General features: G+C 42.2%; 2 protein-coding genes across 14 annotated transcripts in view; both read right to left on the bottom strand.

The window, feature by feature from the left end:
* LOC310643678 (uncharacterized protein C2orf42 homolog) overlaps positions 1 to 3,302 on the bottom strand; it is a 32,803-nt gene extending 29,501 nt beyond the window's left edge. Inside the window, exon 1 of one of the 4 annotated variants that reach the window (XR_014493112.1) lies at positions 3,179 to 3,302. The gene's annotated coding sequence lies outside the window, so the exon portion shown is untranslated. The remainder of the gene's footprint in view (positions 1 to 3,178) is intronic. The other 3 variants (XM_083368169.1, XM_083368168.1, XM_083368165.1) reach the window with 3 other exon arrangements.
* A 288-nt stretch (positions 3,303 to 3,590) lies between these two features.
* TIA1 (TIA1 cytotoxic granule associated RNA binding protein) overlaps positions 3,591 to 17,148 on the bottom strand; it is a 28,580-nt gene continuing 15,022 nt past the window's right edge. For 5 of the 10 annotated variants that reach the window (XM_083368170.1, XM_083368175.1, XM_083368172.1 and 2 more), the window contains 7 exons: positions 16,300 to 16,375; positions 14,121 to 14,229; positions 13,348 to 13,443; positions 13,177 to 13,261; positions 7,040 to 7,163; positions 6,615 to 6,757; positions 3,591 to 6,085 (listed from right to left, as the gene is read on the bottom strand). In XM_083368170.1, coding sequence (XP_083224296.1) covers positions 5,938 to 6,085; positions 6,615 to 6,757; positions 7,040 to 7,163; positions 13,177 to 13,261; positions 13,348 to 13,443; positions 14,121 to 14,229; positions 16,300 to 16,375 — 781 coding nt within the window. In that variant the 3' untranslated portion in view covers positions 3,591 to 5,937. Of the gene's footprint in view, positions 6,086 to 6,614; positions 6,758 to 7,039; positions 7,164 to 13,176; positions 13,262 to 13,347; positions 13,444 to 14,120; positions 14,230 to 16,299; positions 16,376 to 16,833; positions 16,902 to 17,148 lie in introns of all 10 variants that reach the window. The other 5 variants (XM_083368173.1, XM_083368177.1, XM_083368174.1 and 2 more) reach the window with 2 other exon arrangements.

Raw genomic sequence — 17,148 nt, 5'->3', positions numbered from 1 at the left:
TTGCGGTTGCCCTAAGGGGGCTGGGTGGGCATGGCTGGGGTGGGCTTGGCCAACTCAACATTGTTCGCGTCAGGGGCGCCTGTGTGGGCCTGGACAGGACTGGGGCGGACACAAGGGTCTCTGGCGGAGGAGGGTGGCACTGGGGCAAGCGCCGGGGCACGGTCCACTGGAGGACCCTCACTGTTCCTCTTGGGCCGTGCGGGGGCTCCCCGGACGGTGGCACAGGCTGCCCAGAGCTCTGGGTAGTAGAGGTCAAGCGCCCAGCCCTCGAGTTCAGGGACCCTGCAGCCCAGCCCCACTTCCCCAAGAGGGCACCCAGCTGCACTTACCTCCTCCTCAAGGCTACTGCTGCTGTGCTCACCCTCCTTGGCCAGGTTGCTCGTGGTGGGTGCAGGAGGGCAAAGTGCGTGGGTCAGAGGAAGGCCCATGTGAGGAGACCCAGCTTTGTAACCAAAACAACCTCAGGAATAGGATGTGAGACCACCAGGGGATGGCGAAAGGGCAGCAGGGCTGCTGGTGGCCAAGTGCTAAGGCAGGACTTCCCTCAGACCCTCCCTCCCTCTCATTCCAATCTCCTTCCCTCCCTCCCTCCCTCCTTCTCATTCCCATATCCTTCCTTCCTTCCTTCCTGTTTCCCTCCCCTCCTTCGTTCCCTCCTTCCCTCTCTCTGTGCCCAGGAAGGGACCAGGCGGGGGGGAGGTTGGCAGCGCTTCTCCCAAAGAATAACAGAGTTGGAAGGGACCTTTGAGGTCTTCTAGTCCAACCCCCTGCTCCAGCAGGAGACCCATACCACTCCAGACAATGGAATATCCAAACGCTTCTTAAAAGCCTCCAAGCCTTTTCACTGATTAGTTTTTTCCACAAGTCCTTAGTTCTAGGCTGGTTTTCTTCTTAATTAGTTTCCATCTATTATTGCCTGACGGATGAGCGTGTAGCAGGCACATACACAGACTCTGCTCTTTTCAGCGTGTTTCGGTGTCTGGCCGGCCACCTTGGATCAGCTGTAGCGCACTGTGGAGAGCAGGGCTGAAGCGGGCAAGGCAGCTATGCACACAGACTCCACTGTTTTCAGCGGCGCTTTGGTGCCTGGCCCAGCAAAGTGGAGCATGGTGAGGCCAAGCCTGGCAAAGCAGACCAGACGAGGAGAAACCCAATAAAGCAGGGCATGGCCGGGATGAGGCCGGGAGGGGTGGGGTGAGGCCGGGAGGGGCGGAATGGGGTGTACCACCAGCTCCCGAGCGCTTGTTGTTTTGTGCATGCACCAGGAGGGCATCCAGCTGGGTTGGGGTGGGCCAGGGCTGGGGCTGGGGAGCAGGGGCCGGTCCCTTGCCATTTCTGGAACAGCCCCGGGGGCCAAATCTGGGCCCTTCGCGGGCAGGACTCGGCCTGCGGGCCTTGTGTTTGACACGTCTGACTTAGAGAGTGCTGTAAAACAGCATGAAGCGTTATATCAGACTAAGTGCTATCGCTATTCATGGCAAGATAGAAAAACAGGACAGCATCACCAGCAGATGGATGCATAACTGGCTGACTAACTAAACTCAATGTGTTGTCCTCAATGGAACTACATCCACATGGACAGAAGCATGCAATGGGGTACCCCAAGAATCTGTCTTAGACCAGTACTCTTCAACATCTTCATAGTTTAAATGAGGGGGTAGAAAGGGAATTCCCAAAATTTGATACCAAACTGGGGAGAATAGGCAACACTTTAGAAGGCAAGCTCAAGATCCAGAAGGATTTTGACAGTCTTAAGCACTGAGCCTATCCAAAAAGATGCAATTCAGTGGAAAGAAGTCAGGTAGGAAAAATCAAATGCACAGATCCAGAATAGGAAGTAACTGGCTCAACAGCAGTAAATAGGGAGGGATCTTGGACAACCACTTAAATATTGAGCCAGCCATGTGCGGCAGCTGCCCAAAAGGCCAAAGCAGTTCTAGGCTGCATTTACAGAGGGACAGAATCAAGATTATATGAGGTGTTAGTACTGTTTTGTATTGCACTAAGACCACACTTGGAATACTATGTCTAGTTCTGGTTACCACAATGCAATATAAAAAAGATGTTGAGGCTCTGGAAAGATTGCAGAGAAGAGCAAAAAGATGATTAGGGGATGGGAAGCTAAAACGAATGATGAACAACACAGAAATTAGGTATTTTTAATCTAGCAAAGAGAAGGACTGAGGGGATATGATAGCAATTTTCCAATACTTGAGCAGGGTTGGACTAGAAGACCTCCAAGTTTCCCTCCATCTTTGTTACTATATGAGACTTCTAAAATATTGAATACAGTACTTTAAGTAGAAAATACAGCAGACTTATTTTAACAAGCATCTGGTGTCACTTAATGAGCTCTTAGATTAATTTGGACATTTGGGAACCCGTTTCATCTGACAGAAGAAAATATTGGCCCTTCACTTTCCAGGAGAAATGACATTGAGAGAAACTTCCCTCCTCCAGAAGCTGCGGGTCCCCCATCACTGGGGCAGAAAAAGAGCAGACAGCGTGGCTCCTGGCCTCCTGCCTTGGGCTACTAGAAGCCCCCGAGGTCCCTTCCAGCCCTGTGATCTTTATGCTCCGGCTCATTCTGCTTGGGAGGGATCCGTTCCCGACGAAAACTGCAGCGTCTGAAGGGCGATCTCTGCAGGGGGAGATGCCTAGCTCGTCTCGGCCCGAGTGCCAACCGCAGCACTTTCCAGCCGAGCGGACTTCAACTCCCACAACCCCACAGCCGGGGCGGCCACCGATGAGGATTCTGGGAGTTGGAGTTTCCCGGCCTGGAAGCGGCCACGGCTGGCAAATGCGGACCTAGGCGACGGGAAGGCGGGTCCGCGCCAAGCCCTTCGGGAAGCCCCGTAGCGGTCCGGGTCGCGCGGAGAGCGAGAAGGGCCTGGCCAAACCGGGACGCCTCGGAGGAGCCTCGAGCTCCGCGCTTCGTATCCGGACCCGAATTCAGCCATTCTCCTGCTAGGTTATTATAAAATGGGTGGACTTCAGCTCCCAGAATGCCCTCGTGAGCATCGTCCCTGCCGAGAGTCCTGGGAGATGGAGTCCAGACACCCGGAAGCCGTTGCGACGTCACCCGCTACCGCCGCTCTCCCTGGCAACCCGGGACCGCCAGAAGACCGCGCGTCGTCATTTCCTGCCCCCGTCCCGGGTCCCTCCGCGTCACCTTTACCTGGCGGCTCCCCGCCCAGCGTCCCAGGCCGGCGGCCGGCGAGGAAAGGTGGCGAGCGGCCTCCGCGATGGCTTCTTACAAACGGCTCGCGAAATCCTTCTGTAACGAAGCCTCTCATTGGCCGGGCCGGGGCGCGCGAAGCACCACGGGAGACCGAGTCCGGGTCTCGCTCCTCCGGGAGAGGCACGTGGCGCTTCGCAGCCCCCCCCCGCCCAGCAGCCTCGCCTCTCGGGAGGGCCGCTTCTGCCCTCGGAGCAGCATCCTGGGGGAAGGCCGCTCGTCTCCGGGGGAAGCCAATGGAAACCCCCGACGGCCTCGCGGCGAACACTCCGCTACCGTTCTGCCGCCAACCCTTCCCCCACTGCAAGTTTGGAATAGCTAAAAAGAAGCATTTAAAATATACAAGGGTAAATGCGAGCTCACATCTTTTATTAACATCTTAATGGCTTTCAAAAGTCAGGGCTTCTGGAGTGAAGTTCTTCAACTTCTGTACATAAGTATCAAAACACATTCGTTTAAATGAAGCTTCCAAAGTTCATACAGAAATAAAAAAAAACGGGCTACTTAAAAAAACAACACACCCAGGCGGCATTTTCTCCTGTTGCCTGAAGACTGTTAGATCTGTTTGCACATCTGAGAGTAAGAAAGCCGATGCCTGAATGAGAGAAGCTGGGGGAGAGGGCAGCCGTGAGAAGAAACAGTCCCTCATTTTTCCTTGGAGCCCCACACCCTGGTTGCAGCAACAGTGGCACTTAAAAAGCTTCCACTAATGGGACACAAAATCGGGTCTGGTTCACAGAGGCTCAGCAGGGAAGGGTCTCCTCCGAGGAAACCAACAGAGCAATCCCTTGCTTTCATAGTATTGTCAGACTGAAGTGGTAATACAACTTCTAAAAAATACTGAAAATCTTTTTTTGCCTTACCCTTTCAAATATTTACATATTGTTGAAATACACTAAAGCTTGTGTTACTCAACTTACTCCGGGGTCAATAACAAATATTGTCAAGATATTGAAAACTTTCTTGGTTTGCTGGCTGTGGGATCTTCGCTGGCTTCTGCGAAAGACATCTGTACCCAATTCTATTGAAAATATATACAAAGAAAACTACCCAAATGGCACTAGGCTCCTCACACCTATTCACATTTCTCTTTTTAAAAGAATTGTGCAGGCAGAGATAGTAAGCAGAAAAAAGATAGGTTTATACAAATGTTAAAGCAGACATGAGTGAAATTAATCTACAAATTCAATGGCATCTTTTGGGGATGCTTTATTTATAAAACGTTAGGGCCAGGACCTGTCTACAAAACAACAATTTGTTTTCCTAGCAGCCAACCCTCTGCTTTGGTTCTGGCCCCTTTTTCGTTCCATCAAATGAAGGTGGCTGGTCACTGTATTGTGCATACCGGCAACTTCTCAACAGGTTGCTCCACTACAACCAAAGCAAAATGGAAAGCAAACATCTCCACGTGCCCAGATGTTAATTGGGATAATCACTACACCTAGAGTAGTGTTCCTTCTGCATCATCTGAAAGCTAGCCAAGGAGGTAGGAAAACGCTATTTATTATTATTATTTGGCCTCTGAACAATTCAAAAAAGCTTTATCCAGTTGGTCCTTCAGGCTTCAGTTGAAGCCCTCCTTTTACTCCTGGCCTGATAAGACACAACGCTATGTAGTTTAACAGCTCTATCTGTACATGCTAAATCAAGTCTGACTTGTTCCACGTCAGTAAAAAGCTAAGACCGATGTATTCTCTCTATCTCTGAAAAACGAGAGCATGACTGTTTATTCAAAGTCTAACAGTGTATTAGATATTCACATGCAAAAGTCAAAGCTTAAATTATAGCCATGAGTCGTGTAGGTCTTTCTGTCTCTTACTCTTTCAAAGGAGACATACAAAAGCTGAGCGACTTTTGTGAAAATATTAATTTGCTAAAATAGTTTACATGATAAAGGATATATGTAAATGTAAAAACGGACAGGTTTTTAAAAGCTGGCTCCTAAGATCGTGTCACATTTTAATAAGATCTGAACTGGGCTTATGCTCATCATTGAGTCAATGAACAGGGACAGCCTGACATAGAGCCACAGAGCTGGATTCTCTGAGCATGAGGTGCCTGCCCACATCCTGATTCCTACTTCATAATTTAATAGTGATAGTAAGGCAAAAACCATTTTCCGAAAAATGTTTAGCTACAAAATAATGTAAACGAATAAGTTATATTTGAAATCCCAGTATAACAAAAGCAAGGAGATTGGACACTTTATACATCAGGCTCTCTTTAAAACAGAATTGTGCACAAACTGAAGATTTCAATAAACCCCCAGAATTCACACAGTTTTGGCGTGTCTTTTTTTCTCTTGTATAACTTCTTTCATGTACATTTAAGTCATACTAGGAATGCAAACTAGACTGCGTACTACTTCAGTGGGAAAAAAAAGTTTGATATTGTGCAATTTCCTGCCGCCATACTAAGTGGCAGAAATCCCTGCATTAGTTGTGTTTCAAACATGGATCTTAAGAAACACATCTCAAAAGAGGAAAAGAAGGCAAAAGTTGGCAGATATCCAGCATCTAGTATTTCCTGTGTGTCTTTAAAAAAAAGCGTGGACAACGTTTCATGATTAAAAATAAATACTGTTTGACTTTTGCACTGACTTGATTGGATAGATTTTTTTTAAGTAAACAAAGGATTTTACAATGCTCCATACAGCCTCAAAGCCACAGGTGTTCTATTCCAGAGTCCTTCTCTGTCTCTCACTGCGTTTCAAAACCTGCCATCCGATATCCAGTTTGACTAGTTAGGACACTTCCATTTTGCCCCTGGGGCGGTGGTGGTGGGGGCGGTGGAGGGGGTGGCACACCGTAATTTGCACCCATCCATGCTGCAGATGACTGTGTCTGACTGAATGGAAGAGGAAATGAGATTAGATAAAGCTTGCATTATAATAGACAACAGCAAGCAATCGAATTGAGTATTTCTTCTATATTTTCCATAACACCAGAAGTCTGGGATCACAACCCCTTCACCTTTTGAGACTAAAGTAGCAGTAACTATGAACTAGGCATGTTTGAAGGCAACTCAGTTCATCAAACGTTCCATTGCTGCTAGCTTTTAAGAGCTGTTTATTTAATTAACCTTTTGGTGAATAAAATTTATTACTATTTGGTATTCCAGGTACAACTGTGGTTTACTATTTACTATTTTGTAGTAGGCTTTTTTAATGCTGGTTTAATTAATATTTTATCCCTTTTATGTATGCAACCTATAAATATATAAAAATAATTGAACTGGTGAAGACACAAATGCTGTCTTTCAAACAAGCACGTAACAGTTAATCTACGAACATTTAAAAATGAAAACTTAGTGCTCCAACTATGTGCACTTTCATTTTCATTACCGCCAGCCAGCCTCAGCAAACTACAACACTCACCTGAACCCCTGGTTCCATGCCTGCCCATACATCCCATAGGCAGGGACTTGCCAACCATTAGGCATATACTGGCCAATCTGCTGGGCGCTTCCATACCACTGGCCCCACTGCCCGTAAGGGGGCGGATACCCCACTTGATTCTGCTGAAAATGTGAAGGATTATTCAAAGTTTGCAGGAAAAATCACTTTGCAAATTCATGTCTAATAAAGTACAGCGAAATCATTTTACATCATATTGGAATTTGCAAGAGTTCTTCACTATGTCACATAATATAGCTAATTTCTACCCACCTTCCAACTACGATCACCAGAGTATAAATGAATAACAAAAAAGGGGGGATATGGGGGTCCATCTTGAGGAAATATCTATATAGTAATTTTTGGAATGTTTTTTAGCAGGACAAGTAATAGCAAAGGACTCTTACCTGTTGAATTGGATTGATCATGTCTGGTGTCTCTTTGCCCCAATAGCATTTCACCACATGTCCTTCTATTGTTGTGCCATTGACTGAAACAATTGCGTGTGCAGCACTTTCATGAGAATTGAACCTGTAAAGCATCCAAGGAATTAATACAATCGCTCTCATTAATGAGACAGCCTATAAAAGACGATGCAGCAACTCTTTATTAATAGGAATAGGCACATGCTGTCCACGTGGAAGATAACAATGCTGGGAAAGTAAGTTTTGAGGACAAGTTGAAAGACAGAATCTAAAGCCACATGCTCTGCTCTGGCCCTGCACTAGAAGTCAGATGACATCATAAGTGACACGTGCAGAAAGTAAGTCTGAAGAATTCTCAGCATGACAAAAATACTTGTTTTACTTTATTTGACCCTTCTTTGGAAGTATGTTGGCAGAGTGGGCCCTATCCAACAAAATGCCATTCAGTTATGAGAAACATAAGGTCTTACACTTAGGCAAGAAAAACTAAGAGCGTACAAGTGTAGAAGAGGTGGTACCTGGTTCAACAGCAGTTAACAATGAGAGGGATCTAAAACTCCTAATGGACAATCAATCAAGCATGAGTCAGCAGTGTGTTGCAGCTGCAGCTGCCAAAAAAGCCAATCTGGTGCTTGGCAGAGGAATAGTACCTGTATCACATGAAGTGATACTACCACTTTATACAGCACTGTTAAGATCACACTTTAATATTACATCAAATGCCTGGTCACCACAATACAAAATAGATGTTGAGGTTCTGGAAAGAGTGCAGAGGAGGCTTCCGGCTTGCCAAGACAGCCGCCATGGATGTCTGAAAGGCAAGCTCCGTCTTCCACGTTCAGTTTCGCTTTGCTGGGGGACCCTGGAAAGGGTCAAAAGTCGCCCTGTAGGGGTGACCAGCAAGGAGGGGATGCCCGTTGGATTGCGGGACGGCGGTAGCTCTTTCGCTTGATCCAAGGCAGCCCTCCAAACCGGCAGACGAAAGACCGGCCATAGCAATATGGCTCGGCACTAGGCTGCAGACAGCCAAAGTCACACTTACCACCAGGCAATTTTAAAGCAGTGCAGATGAGACTGGGTGAGATCTACCGATCTTAAATCCTGACTATTTTCTTTACCTGCATAAGCTGCCTTACGTACTTTCCCCCCTGTGGAGAGGGAAGGGAGATTTTACCCTTCCCTCTAGAAACAGCGGTGACTGACTATCCAGGGGAGTTTAAAGAATAACTTGATCCTAATTGGAATTCTATTTTTTAAAGTTTGTGGACTAAAAGATTTTCTATGTTTATTGAAGATTGGGGGTTTTACTTATAAGAAAGAAGCAAAACTGAAAAGGTTATAAAAACTTTGAATTTAAAAGAAAACTTTTAAGGGTAGGGGTGACATCTTGTGGCTAAACCTGATACTACAATTTGTTATTGTTTAAAAGACACTTGGCCAGCAACCCAGACGATAAGACTTATGCAACCTTGAGACATTAGCTGAGAGAAGTCCAGCTGTGTTCCCTATTCAGTGACAAAATCTTTTTTTTTTTTTGCATTTTCTGATCGTAAAGCTTTTATCCTAATACATTACTAAGAGAATATGGATGAAGATCAGGAACAGATTCTCCCTATGTTGAAAGCAATTCATCAAACTATTTCTACAGCTACTGATGAAATAAGAGGTTACAGAAAAGAACAAGATGTCAGCCCAGATATACAAACTCAAACTTTGATTACATCGAAAAAAACAACTACATAGAATATAACAGAAAAGGTGGAACAATTAAAGATTATGACAGAAGATTCAATTGATCAACAAGTACCGTCAATGGAAAACCCAGAAAAGGGACTGACAATATGAAAAAAGGAAGAGACTTTCTACATAAATCAAAAAGAACCTGAGGATCAAGAAGAACAGATTGAAGAGAAGACAAACAGTTCAGGACAACTACATCAAGATGGAAAAATAAAGAGATGATTTGTTAGTCCTCCCCCAAAAATGGCGACCAGATGGTTTTTCCTACGTCAAACAATCTATATAACAATACCGGGAGATTTGTTTGATGACTCTAAAGCACAGCCATGGAAGACGATTTGGCAAAGAAAGCAAGCTAGAATAAGACTGAAGAAATTTGGGGTTTTGACTTACTTGTGCGAATTAAAATAGAATATACTCAAATAAATAAGATGTGTACTTTGAAATATTAGATATTATGAGATGACAAAACTTTGGTTATTTATAACTTGGAAGTATAAATATTAATAGTTAAATTTGAACACTGATTTGCTTATAAAGGTTAAATGTTAAGGTAATTTAATATAGATAGATATACACACACAGGTAAATTTTATTGGATTGCTAACAAAGAATTAAAGGGAGACTGATATAGCTATTTCAAACTTATTTGTTCTCATCAGTCAGCCACACCCTTCTGAGATTCAAATCTGGGCTGATTGCACATTAGGCAGTTGTTTTAACCTCCAGGCCACAGGATCTTTCTCACTTTGTCAGCTGCATCGGGGAAGGAAGAGACAGGGGAGATATATCTTGAGTATTTTGAACACCTTGTCAGCCCAAATATGGGCCAAATCTTTTTGCCTGTATCAGCCCACTCAGGCCGTCCACAGACGGCAATCACAAATGTACGCAAATAATGATTGTTGCAGTTGTGACTGCTATGAGATAGTACTGTAGTTTCCGGCATATAAGACGACTTTTTAACCCATGAAAATCTTCTCAAAAGTCAGGGGTCGTCTTATACGCCAGGTGCTGAAACTTTAGGGACAGGGCTGGCTGGAAAACCTGGAGTGGATCTTCCATTTAGTCTGCGCAGGGAAAGCGGGACCAATTGGAGTAGAAGCTGCAGTCTGTGATTTTTTTACAGGCTGGGGTCTGGGCGTCTTTCCTTCTAAAGTTGAAGAGCAGCTGTAGGCAGGTGGGGAATGCAAGAGCAACTTGAAAGGCAGGTGGGGAATGCCGTAGCCAGAGCAGCTGCTTAGCTCTAAGGACACATTTGACTCAGGAACTGGGCGGGCTGGCTAGAAAACCTGGAGCGGATCTCCCATTTGGTCTTTTTTTTTAATCCCATTTATATCCCGCCCTTCTCCGAAGACTCAGGGCGGCTTACAATTTAAAGCACAAATCAATGTGCTTAGCAATAGCCTTCATTCTATGTATATGCCTGCTTATTAGAGCTTTCACACACCCCCCCCAAGCAGCATTATTACAAAGTCAGCTTATTGCTCCCAACAATCTGAGTCCTCATTTTACCTACCTCGGAAGGATGGAAGGCTGACTCAACCTTGAGCCTGGTGGGATGAGAACCTGCACTAATTGCAGGCAGCTGGTGTTATTTAAGGCTCTGCGCAGGGAAAGCTTTAGAGTGAATTAGGAAAAGTGAAAAAGTGAATTAGGAAAATAGGAAACGGTTGCTGGAATTGGGTATGTGTAGTTTAACGAAGAGAAGGGTGAGGGGTGACATGATAGCAGTGATCCAATATCTCAGGGGCTGCCACAAAGAAGAGGAAGTCAAGCTATTCTCCAAAGCACCTGAAAGCAGGACAAGAAGCAATGGTTGGAAACTAGTCAAGGAGAGAAGCAACCTAGAACTAAGGAGAAACTTCCTGACAGTTAGAACAATTAACCAGTGGAACAACCTGCCTCCAGAAGTGGTGAATGCTCCAACACTGGAAGTTTTTAAGAAGAGACTGGCCAGCCACTTGTCTGAAATGGTATAGGGTTTCCTGCCTGAGCAGGGGGTTGGACTAGATGACCTCCAAGGTCCCTTCCAACTACTTCTTCTTCTTCTTCTTCTTCTTCTTCTTCTTCTTATTATTATTATTATTATTATTATTATTATTATGTTTAATCCACTTGCACTGTTTTATGTTTACGTTTGATGATAAACAGCCTTGTTTATAAGTGACAGTTTTCCTACTAAGTACCTGCATGTCATAAATTAAAATTGCCATATTAAAATCAAATCTGTTTTTTAATTTTTATTTGGTGTGCGTTGGAAGAGGGGTAGTCTTATACGGCGAGTATAGCCCAAACCCTATAATTTAACAGGAAATGTAGGGGGTCGTCTTATACACCCAGTCGTCTTATACGCCGGAAAATACGGTAGATATTAAGAGAAAAAGACAGGAAGTATTAAATGTTGAAATAGGAGGAATTTTGGTTACTAAATTTAAGATATCTGGAAATTACCAGAAGATTATATTGTATTACTAAATAGTTGATATAAAATGGTGAGAACTCAAATAGACGTGTATTCTGAACATTAGATCTTGTGATGAATTGGGGTTATTTAAAACTTGGAAATTATAAATATCAAGCATTAAAGATAAACATTAATGGGAAACCAAAAATGGGGAAAAATTAACCAGGACATTATCTAAAAAGATTGAATGTTAAAACAACTAGGATATGTATAAACTAAAAATTTATTGATAAATGCAAGAAAGTTATTTTTTAATTGATATAATAAGAATTGTACTAATTTAAAGATGAGACAGTAAATACTAAGGGGAAAAGAGGGGAAACATTTAATGTAATAATTTGAGATCTGTACTAAAGATATTTGTATGTTATTGAATTATTGACCAACTCAGCCACCATGTTGCTTTTCCAATATGTAAATGTAAAACTAGAAAACCAATAAAACCAATAAAATTTTCTTTTAAAAAAAGTGCAGAGAAGAGCAACAAAGGTAATTATGGGGCTGGGGGCTAAACTGTACAATGAACAAAGCAGAAATTAGGCATTTCTAATCTAGCAAAGAGAAGGACTGAGGGGATATGGTAACAGTCTTCCAATACTTGAGGGGCTGTCACAGAGAACAGGGGGTTGACATGCTCCAAAACCCGAGAGCAGGATGGAAGATTATTAAACGTAGCTCTAACACAGAAATTTCCTGACAAGTGAGAATAATTAACCAGTGGAACAGCTTAACTCCAGAAGTTGTGGCTGCTCCATCAGTGGAGGTTTTTGGACAGCCACTTGTCTGAAATGGCAAATGGTTTCCTGCCTGAGCACGGGGTTGGACTAGAAGACCTCCAAGGTTCCTTCCAACTCTGTTATTCTATGAGACTTCTAAAATAATGCATATAGTACTAAAGTATACAGAATAAAGTAGAAAATATGGAAGCCTCATTTTACCAGGTATCTGGTGTCACTTAATGAGCTTTTTAGATTAATATGGACTCTTGGAAATCTGTTTTATCTGAAAGATGAAAATGTTTGCACTCGTTTTTCTTTCTACCGTTCCCAATCGCTTCCTTGCTGTGGTATCCAGCTCAGTATCAAGATGTCCCATGTTCTTCCCCAAATCTTTTCAGGGCTCATTTTCCTACTACCTCTTCTTTCTCTCTCTCTTCATAGATAGGTGCAGGATAGGATGGAAACATTCAAGACGAGTGATCCTCAACCTCAGGAAGTTTAGGATTTGTGAACATCCAAGATACTCGGTGAGGAGTTTAGGGAGCTGATGTCCAGACGTTGTAAAACTGCTGAGGTTGGTGACCCAAATGACTTAATTCGATGTAAGGATAAGACAGTAAATTATTTCTAGGGCCAAGTGAAGAAAGAGATCTGCTTTTCCAAAGGGCTGCAGAGGCAACTTTTGCTGAAACAAGGGAGCCACGGAATTTGCCTTGATGAAGCCGTCTGGGTGGATCCTGCTGCGGTCAAGGGCTGCAGGCGGAGGCTTCTTTCAACCAACTCCTTCATGCTGGCCGAAGTGCTTATAGCATTTGCCAAAGCCTCAGTTGTGTTTTTAAAATATTAATGAAACTGTGTTAAAAACGTTTTGCACACTGCAACTATACATCTCTCTGTGAATTACTTTATAGTTTTATTTAGTATCCTAGTATGATTTACGTTGATTGCTTATTTAGTATCCTATGACTATCACCGAGTGCTGTATCTTATCATTAATGAATGTATTTTATGATTATGATCATGATTTATCACTTGTTGGTATGTACACAAATTCCTTGTGTGTCCAATCACACTGGCCAATAAAAAAATTCTAATTCTAAACGTGAATTTGACATTAGTTAGAGACGAACTAGAGGTGGTTTTAGAAAACTTCTGAAAACACAAACAGGGTGGGCGAGAGAAAATTTTCATACCGTACAAAGGAGTACCCTTTATCTGGAAAGACCCGGATTTCCATTATCTGCCCAAACGGAGAAAATGTCTGGCGCATGAGCTGTTCTGCAAACAAGGAGATTGAAAAAATTTCAGAATGTGCGCCTCAGCTGCTCTTCACAAGGTCACTCTAAATTAACGACATATCCTACCTGTCAGACCTGAAGTTACACCACCACAATACACGGTACAGTTGCTTGGACTGGACTGATTTACAACATCATCGTAGGAGAGCTGTTTGGCATTTGCTATGTAAAAAAACAAAGCTTTTAACAGTCTCTGATTTATTTACAATAAAGTGAAGACGTCTAAAAATACTGGATATAATGAAACACAAGAAATTACATTTGAAAAACTATTTTCCAAAACTATCACGCTCTATCCTAAGGATTTACAATTAACTTTTTCTTTTTGTTCAGTCGCTAATTTTTGTCCAATTCTCCACGACTCCATGGAGCACAGCATCCCAGGACTCCCCGTCCTCCCTCCATCTCCTGGAGTTTGCCCAAATTCATATTCCTTGCATTAATGACCCCATCTAAACATCTCCTCTGCCCTCCTCTCCTCCTTTCGCCTTCACTCTTTCCCAGCACCAGGCTCTTTTCCTGTGAGTCCTCTCTTCTCATTTGGTAGCCAAAGTATTTGAGCTTCAGCTTCAGCCCTTCCAAAGGACAGTCAAAGTTGATTTCCTTTTACAATTAACTTTAAATGGTATTAATTTCAATCTCTGAAATATTTAGTTCACAATCTAACACTGGTAGGAATTCAAAGCCTAGTTTGAAAATTTAAAGAATTAAATCTTTCAGCGCCAGCAATAGCCCATTAATCGGATATACTTGTCCTTAGCGAAGGATAGTGCTTTTGGACTCAGAAAAGCTTGTTTCTTATAGTTAGAAATGCCTAATTTATTTTGAAGTCTACTCACTTTCATATGTACTCTTTGGAGCTGGAGGTTTGCGGGTTGCCCAATTAGTCCTGATTTGTCTTCCACCAAGCCACTGTCCCCCCATTTGTTGAATTGCATTTTCTGCATCCTATCCAGAAAAAAAATGTTTAAAAAACCTTTCAAAGAACACTAAATCATAGTATTTTTTTGCCTGTCATAAACATTTATAATAGTATCACATCTACAAAAGTCTTGTCTTTAAATTTACCAAGAGGAATAAAATGATATCACTCTGATTTACAAAAGGGTTATTTGTGGCTCACCATTCTCCACATTTCCCACATAATTCAAGAATTGTATCATAAAAATAATTTATTAACAAATTAAGACTGAAAAGAATATGCTTCTTTTCTGAAAAGAGCAGTATCTATTTTAAAATAAATGTGAATATACAAGCATTATGAAGTGAAATTTTATGAACCGCAAGCAATTTAAGTTTCATTGTATTAGTTGAAGATAAGATTGATCATTATTTCCAAAACCAAACAAAGGGAAGTGTTGCAGTTGTCCTATTGTTCTTGTGTCTGGATCATCCTTCTCTCCCTTGCACACAATTATAACACATAATATATAAAATTTAAAAATTGTAAAAAGAGTTATCTTGGGCTATGTCTGCTTGCTTGCTTGATTTGTCTAAACTGCATATCTCCTTCATAATAATAAATAATAATAATTTTATTAATTACAATTTTATACATTGTTTATATACTGATTATATTGGGTGGTGCACAATATAATCAGTATATAAACAATGTATAAAATTGTAATTAAAATAATAAAATTAATTTAATATTAAAAATTATTATAACATTTCAAAAAGGGAAAAGAATTCAAAATGGACATTTAGCGTTAATACAGGCGGGGTGTGTTTCTCTTGGGGCCTGTCAGCTCTACAGTTGCATGGTCCTCTGTGCCTCCCAAACAAGACCACAGAGCAAACCAGCACCCAGTGGAGCTCAGAGAGCTGGGTGTTCTTTGGGCACCTAAAATTGCCTGCAGGGCTGCATTTTGTAATTGTTGAAGCTTCTGGATACTCTTCAAGGATAGCCCCATGTAGAGCACGTTGCAATAGTCCAAACAGGGGATGACAAGGGCATGAGTGATGGAGCCTCCCTATCCAGGAAAAGGCGTCACTGGTGCACAACACAAAGGCCTATGAGGAAACATTCATTTATTGTCTAACCAATTGTGGGGAAACGTATGTTAGGCCTGCCTGAGGTGACTCAGATTTGCTCCAATCAAGTGGCTCCTGTTCAGCAGCACTTGCTAAAGCTAGGAGCAGATTTTGGGCAACTGACGAGGCACTGCAAAGTGAGGGGCCACGTCGCTCCCCAAAGCAGCTTTGAGGGAGTGCTTTGCTCAAGCCACCTTGCTAGCAACCTCTCAGTTCGAACAGGTGAGGGAATGAGCTTTCATGCCAATACCTCCCCCCACCCTACCCACACAGGGCAAGGGGCAAATGATTCTCAGTCCCTTTCTTGGCTTATTTCACCACAGCTGATAGCTTTCATCCATTATTCATCCTTGGGCAACTCAGTTCAAGAATTGAAAATGCCTAAGGAGGAGTCATTAGAACGCTGTAAGCAAACATCCATTTTGCCTGAAGATGAGCTGCCCACATTTTCTTTATAAATGGTGCAAAGTTTTACCTACACATTCCTCAAATCTCATCTGTTCTCCACATGCAGAATTCACTGCAGTCTCTATCTCAGCTTCACTGAGACCACCATTCCAAAAATGGAGTATAAACGCTAACTTGGAATCATGCTCGTGTTTGTTCTTAGAGTGAGATCAGAAGAGAATCTGTTTTCCATAGATTTCAGGGGGTGAATGAATTAGTGTGGGGACAATGAAATATTATAGTCTTGTAAAATTAGAGCAAGTGGAAATCTATGTTGCTGGAACTATACTGCTGAAAAATTACTTAGTACATCCGGACTGTTAGTAATAACGAATTAGCTTGTAAGATTCTGGATTATTAGTAACATGGTGTAATTTACTGCCATAAGATTTCTGAAATAAAGCATATCTAACTATTTCAGCATTTTGTGTTATTACACAACCAGCTTCATCAAGATGCCTTCCGTAATAGTTGCTGGATACGTTTGACCAGCTGTGCGTTGGGTGTAAAACCATCCATCATAACGCAGGAACTCACCCATTTATTGAAAAAAGAAACAAAGCCATATCCTTTTGATTTTCCTGTTGCCATGTCCTTAACAACTCGGGCATCCCTAAAAAGGAAAGAGAAAGCCAATTAAACATCAACTGAACAGAATCTTAAGTAAAAATGTCTCACACGCAGCTCATTTTTCATGTTTCTCCTTTAATAAAATGAACTTCTTAAATGCACCAGCAATATACAAAGCAATTTTCCCTTTTACTAAAGTCTTATCACATGATAGCAAAAATTAAACTTAATTCTGTAAACATGCAAAATCAATAGCTTTAAAAACAACTATTTTACAGTCGTTGGTTCACAGTTCAATGCTCTTATATACTGTTAAAAACACTATGCATGGTCAAAGCAGCTATTCAAAGGAATAACTGAGGGCATGGAGTTGACTAGCATATTAGCAACAGGCTCTCTTGAACCATGCAATTTATAAACTTACTATTGGCCAACACATTCTACCTACTTATTAGAAATAGAAAATAGAAAAAATGAAAAAATAGGAATTAAAAGGCATACGTCGCCTGTTAACTGAATTCTTTAATTTTCTCAGGTCAATTCGTTACCCCCTTTTTGGACTTGGGCAGCTGTAAATTTTGAGAAATTGACATTTTCAGAAATGGTTGCATTATGGAAGAAAATAAACACTAACATGTTTTTTTAAACTATACACTATTAAATAATTTTTAAAAACTGCATTCGTAATTAACAATCATACAGGACTGATTGAAAACTACAAAGTATATAAAGTAAAAATTTATAAAAGTAAATAGAAAAACTACAACGTTTGTCCACTGTGAATTGTAGCTTGCAGTTAGCCATGGCAATGCTGTC

This window comes from Vipera ursinii (assembly GCF_947247035.1).
Source record: "Vipera ursinii genome assembly, chromosome: 8".
NCBI lineage: Eukaryota > Metazoa > Chordata > Lepidosauria > Squamata > Viperidae > Vipera > Vipera ursinii.
Note: the sequence above shows the minus strand (reverse complement) of the source record. Positions and strands in the feature narration are given on the sequence as shown.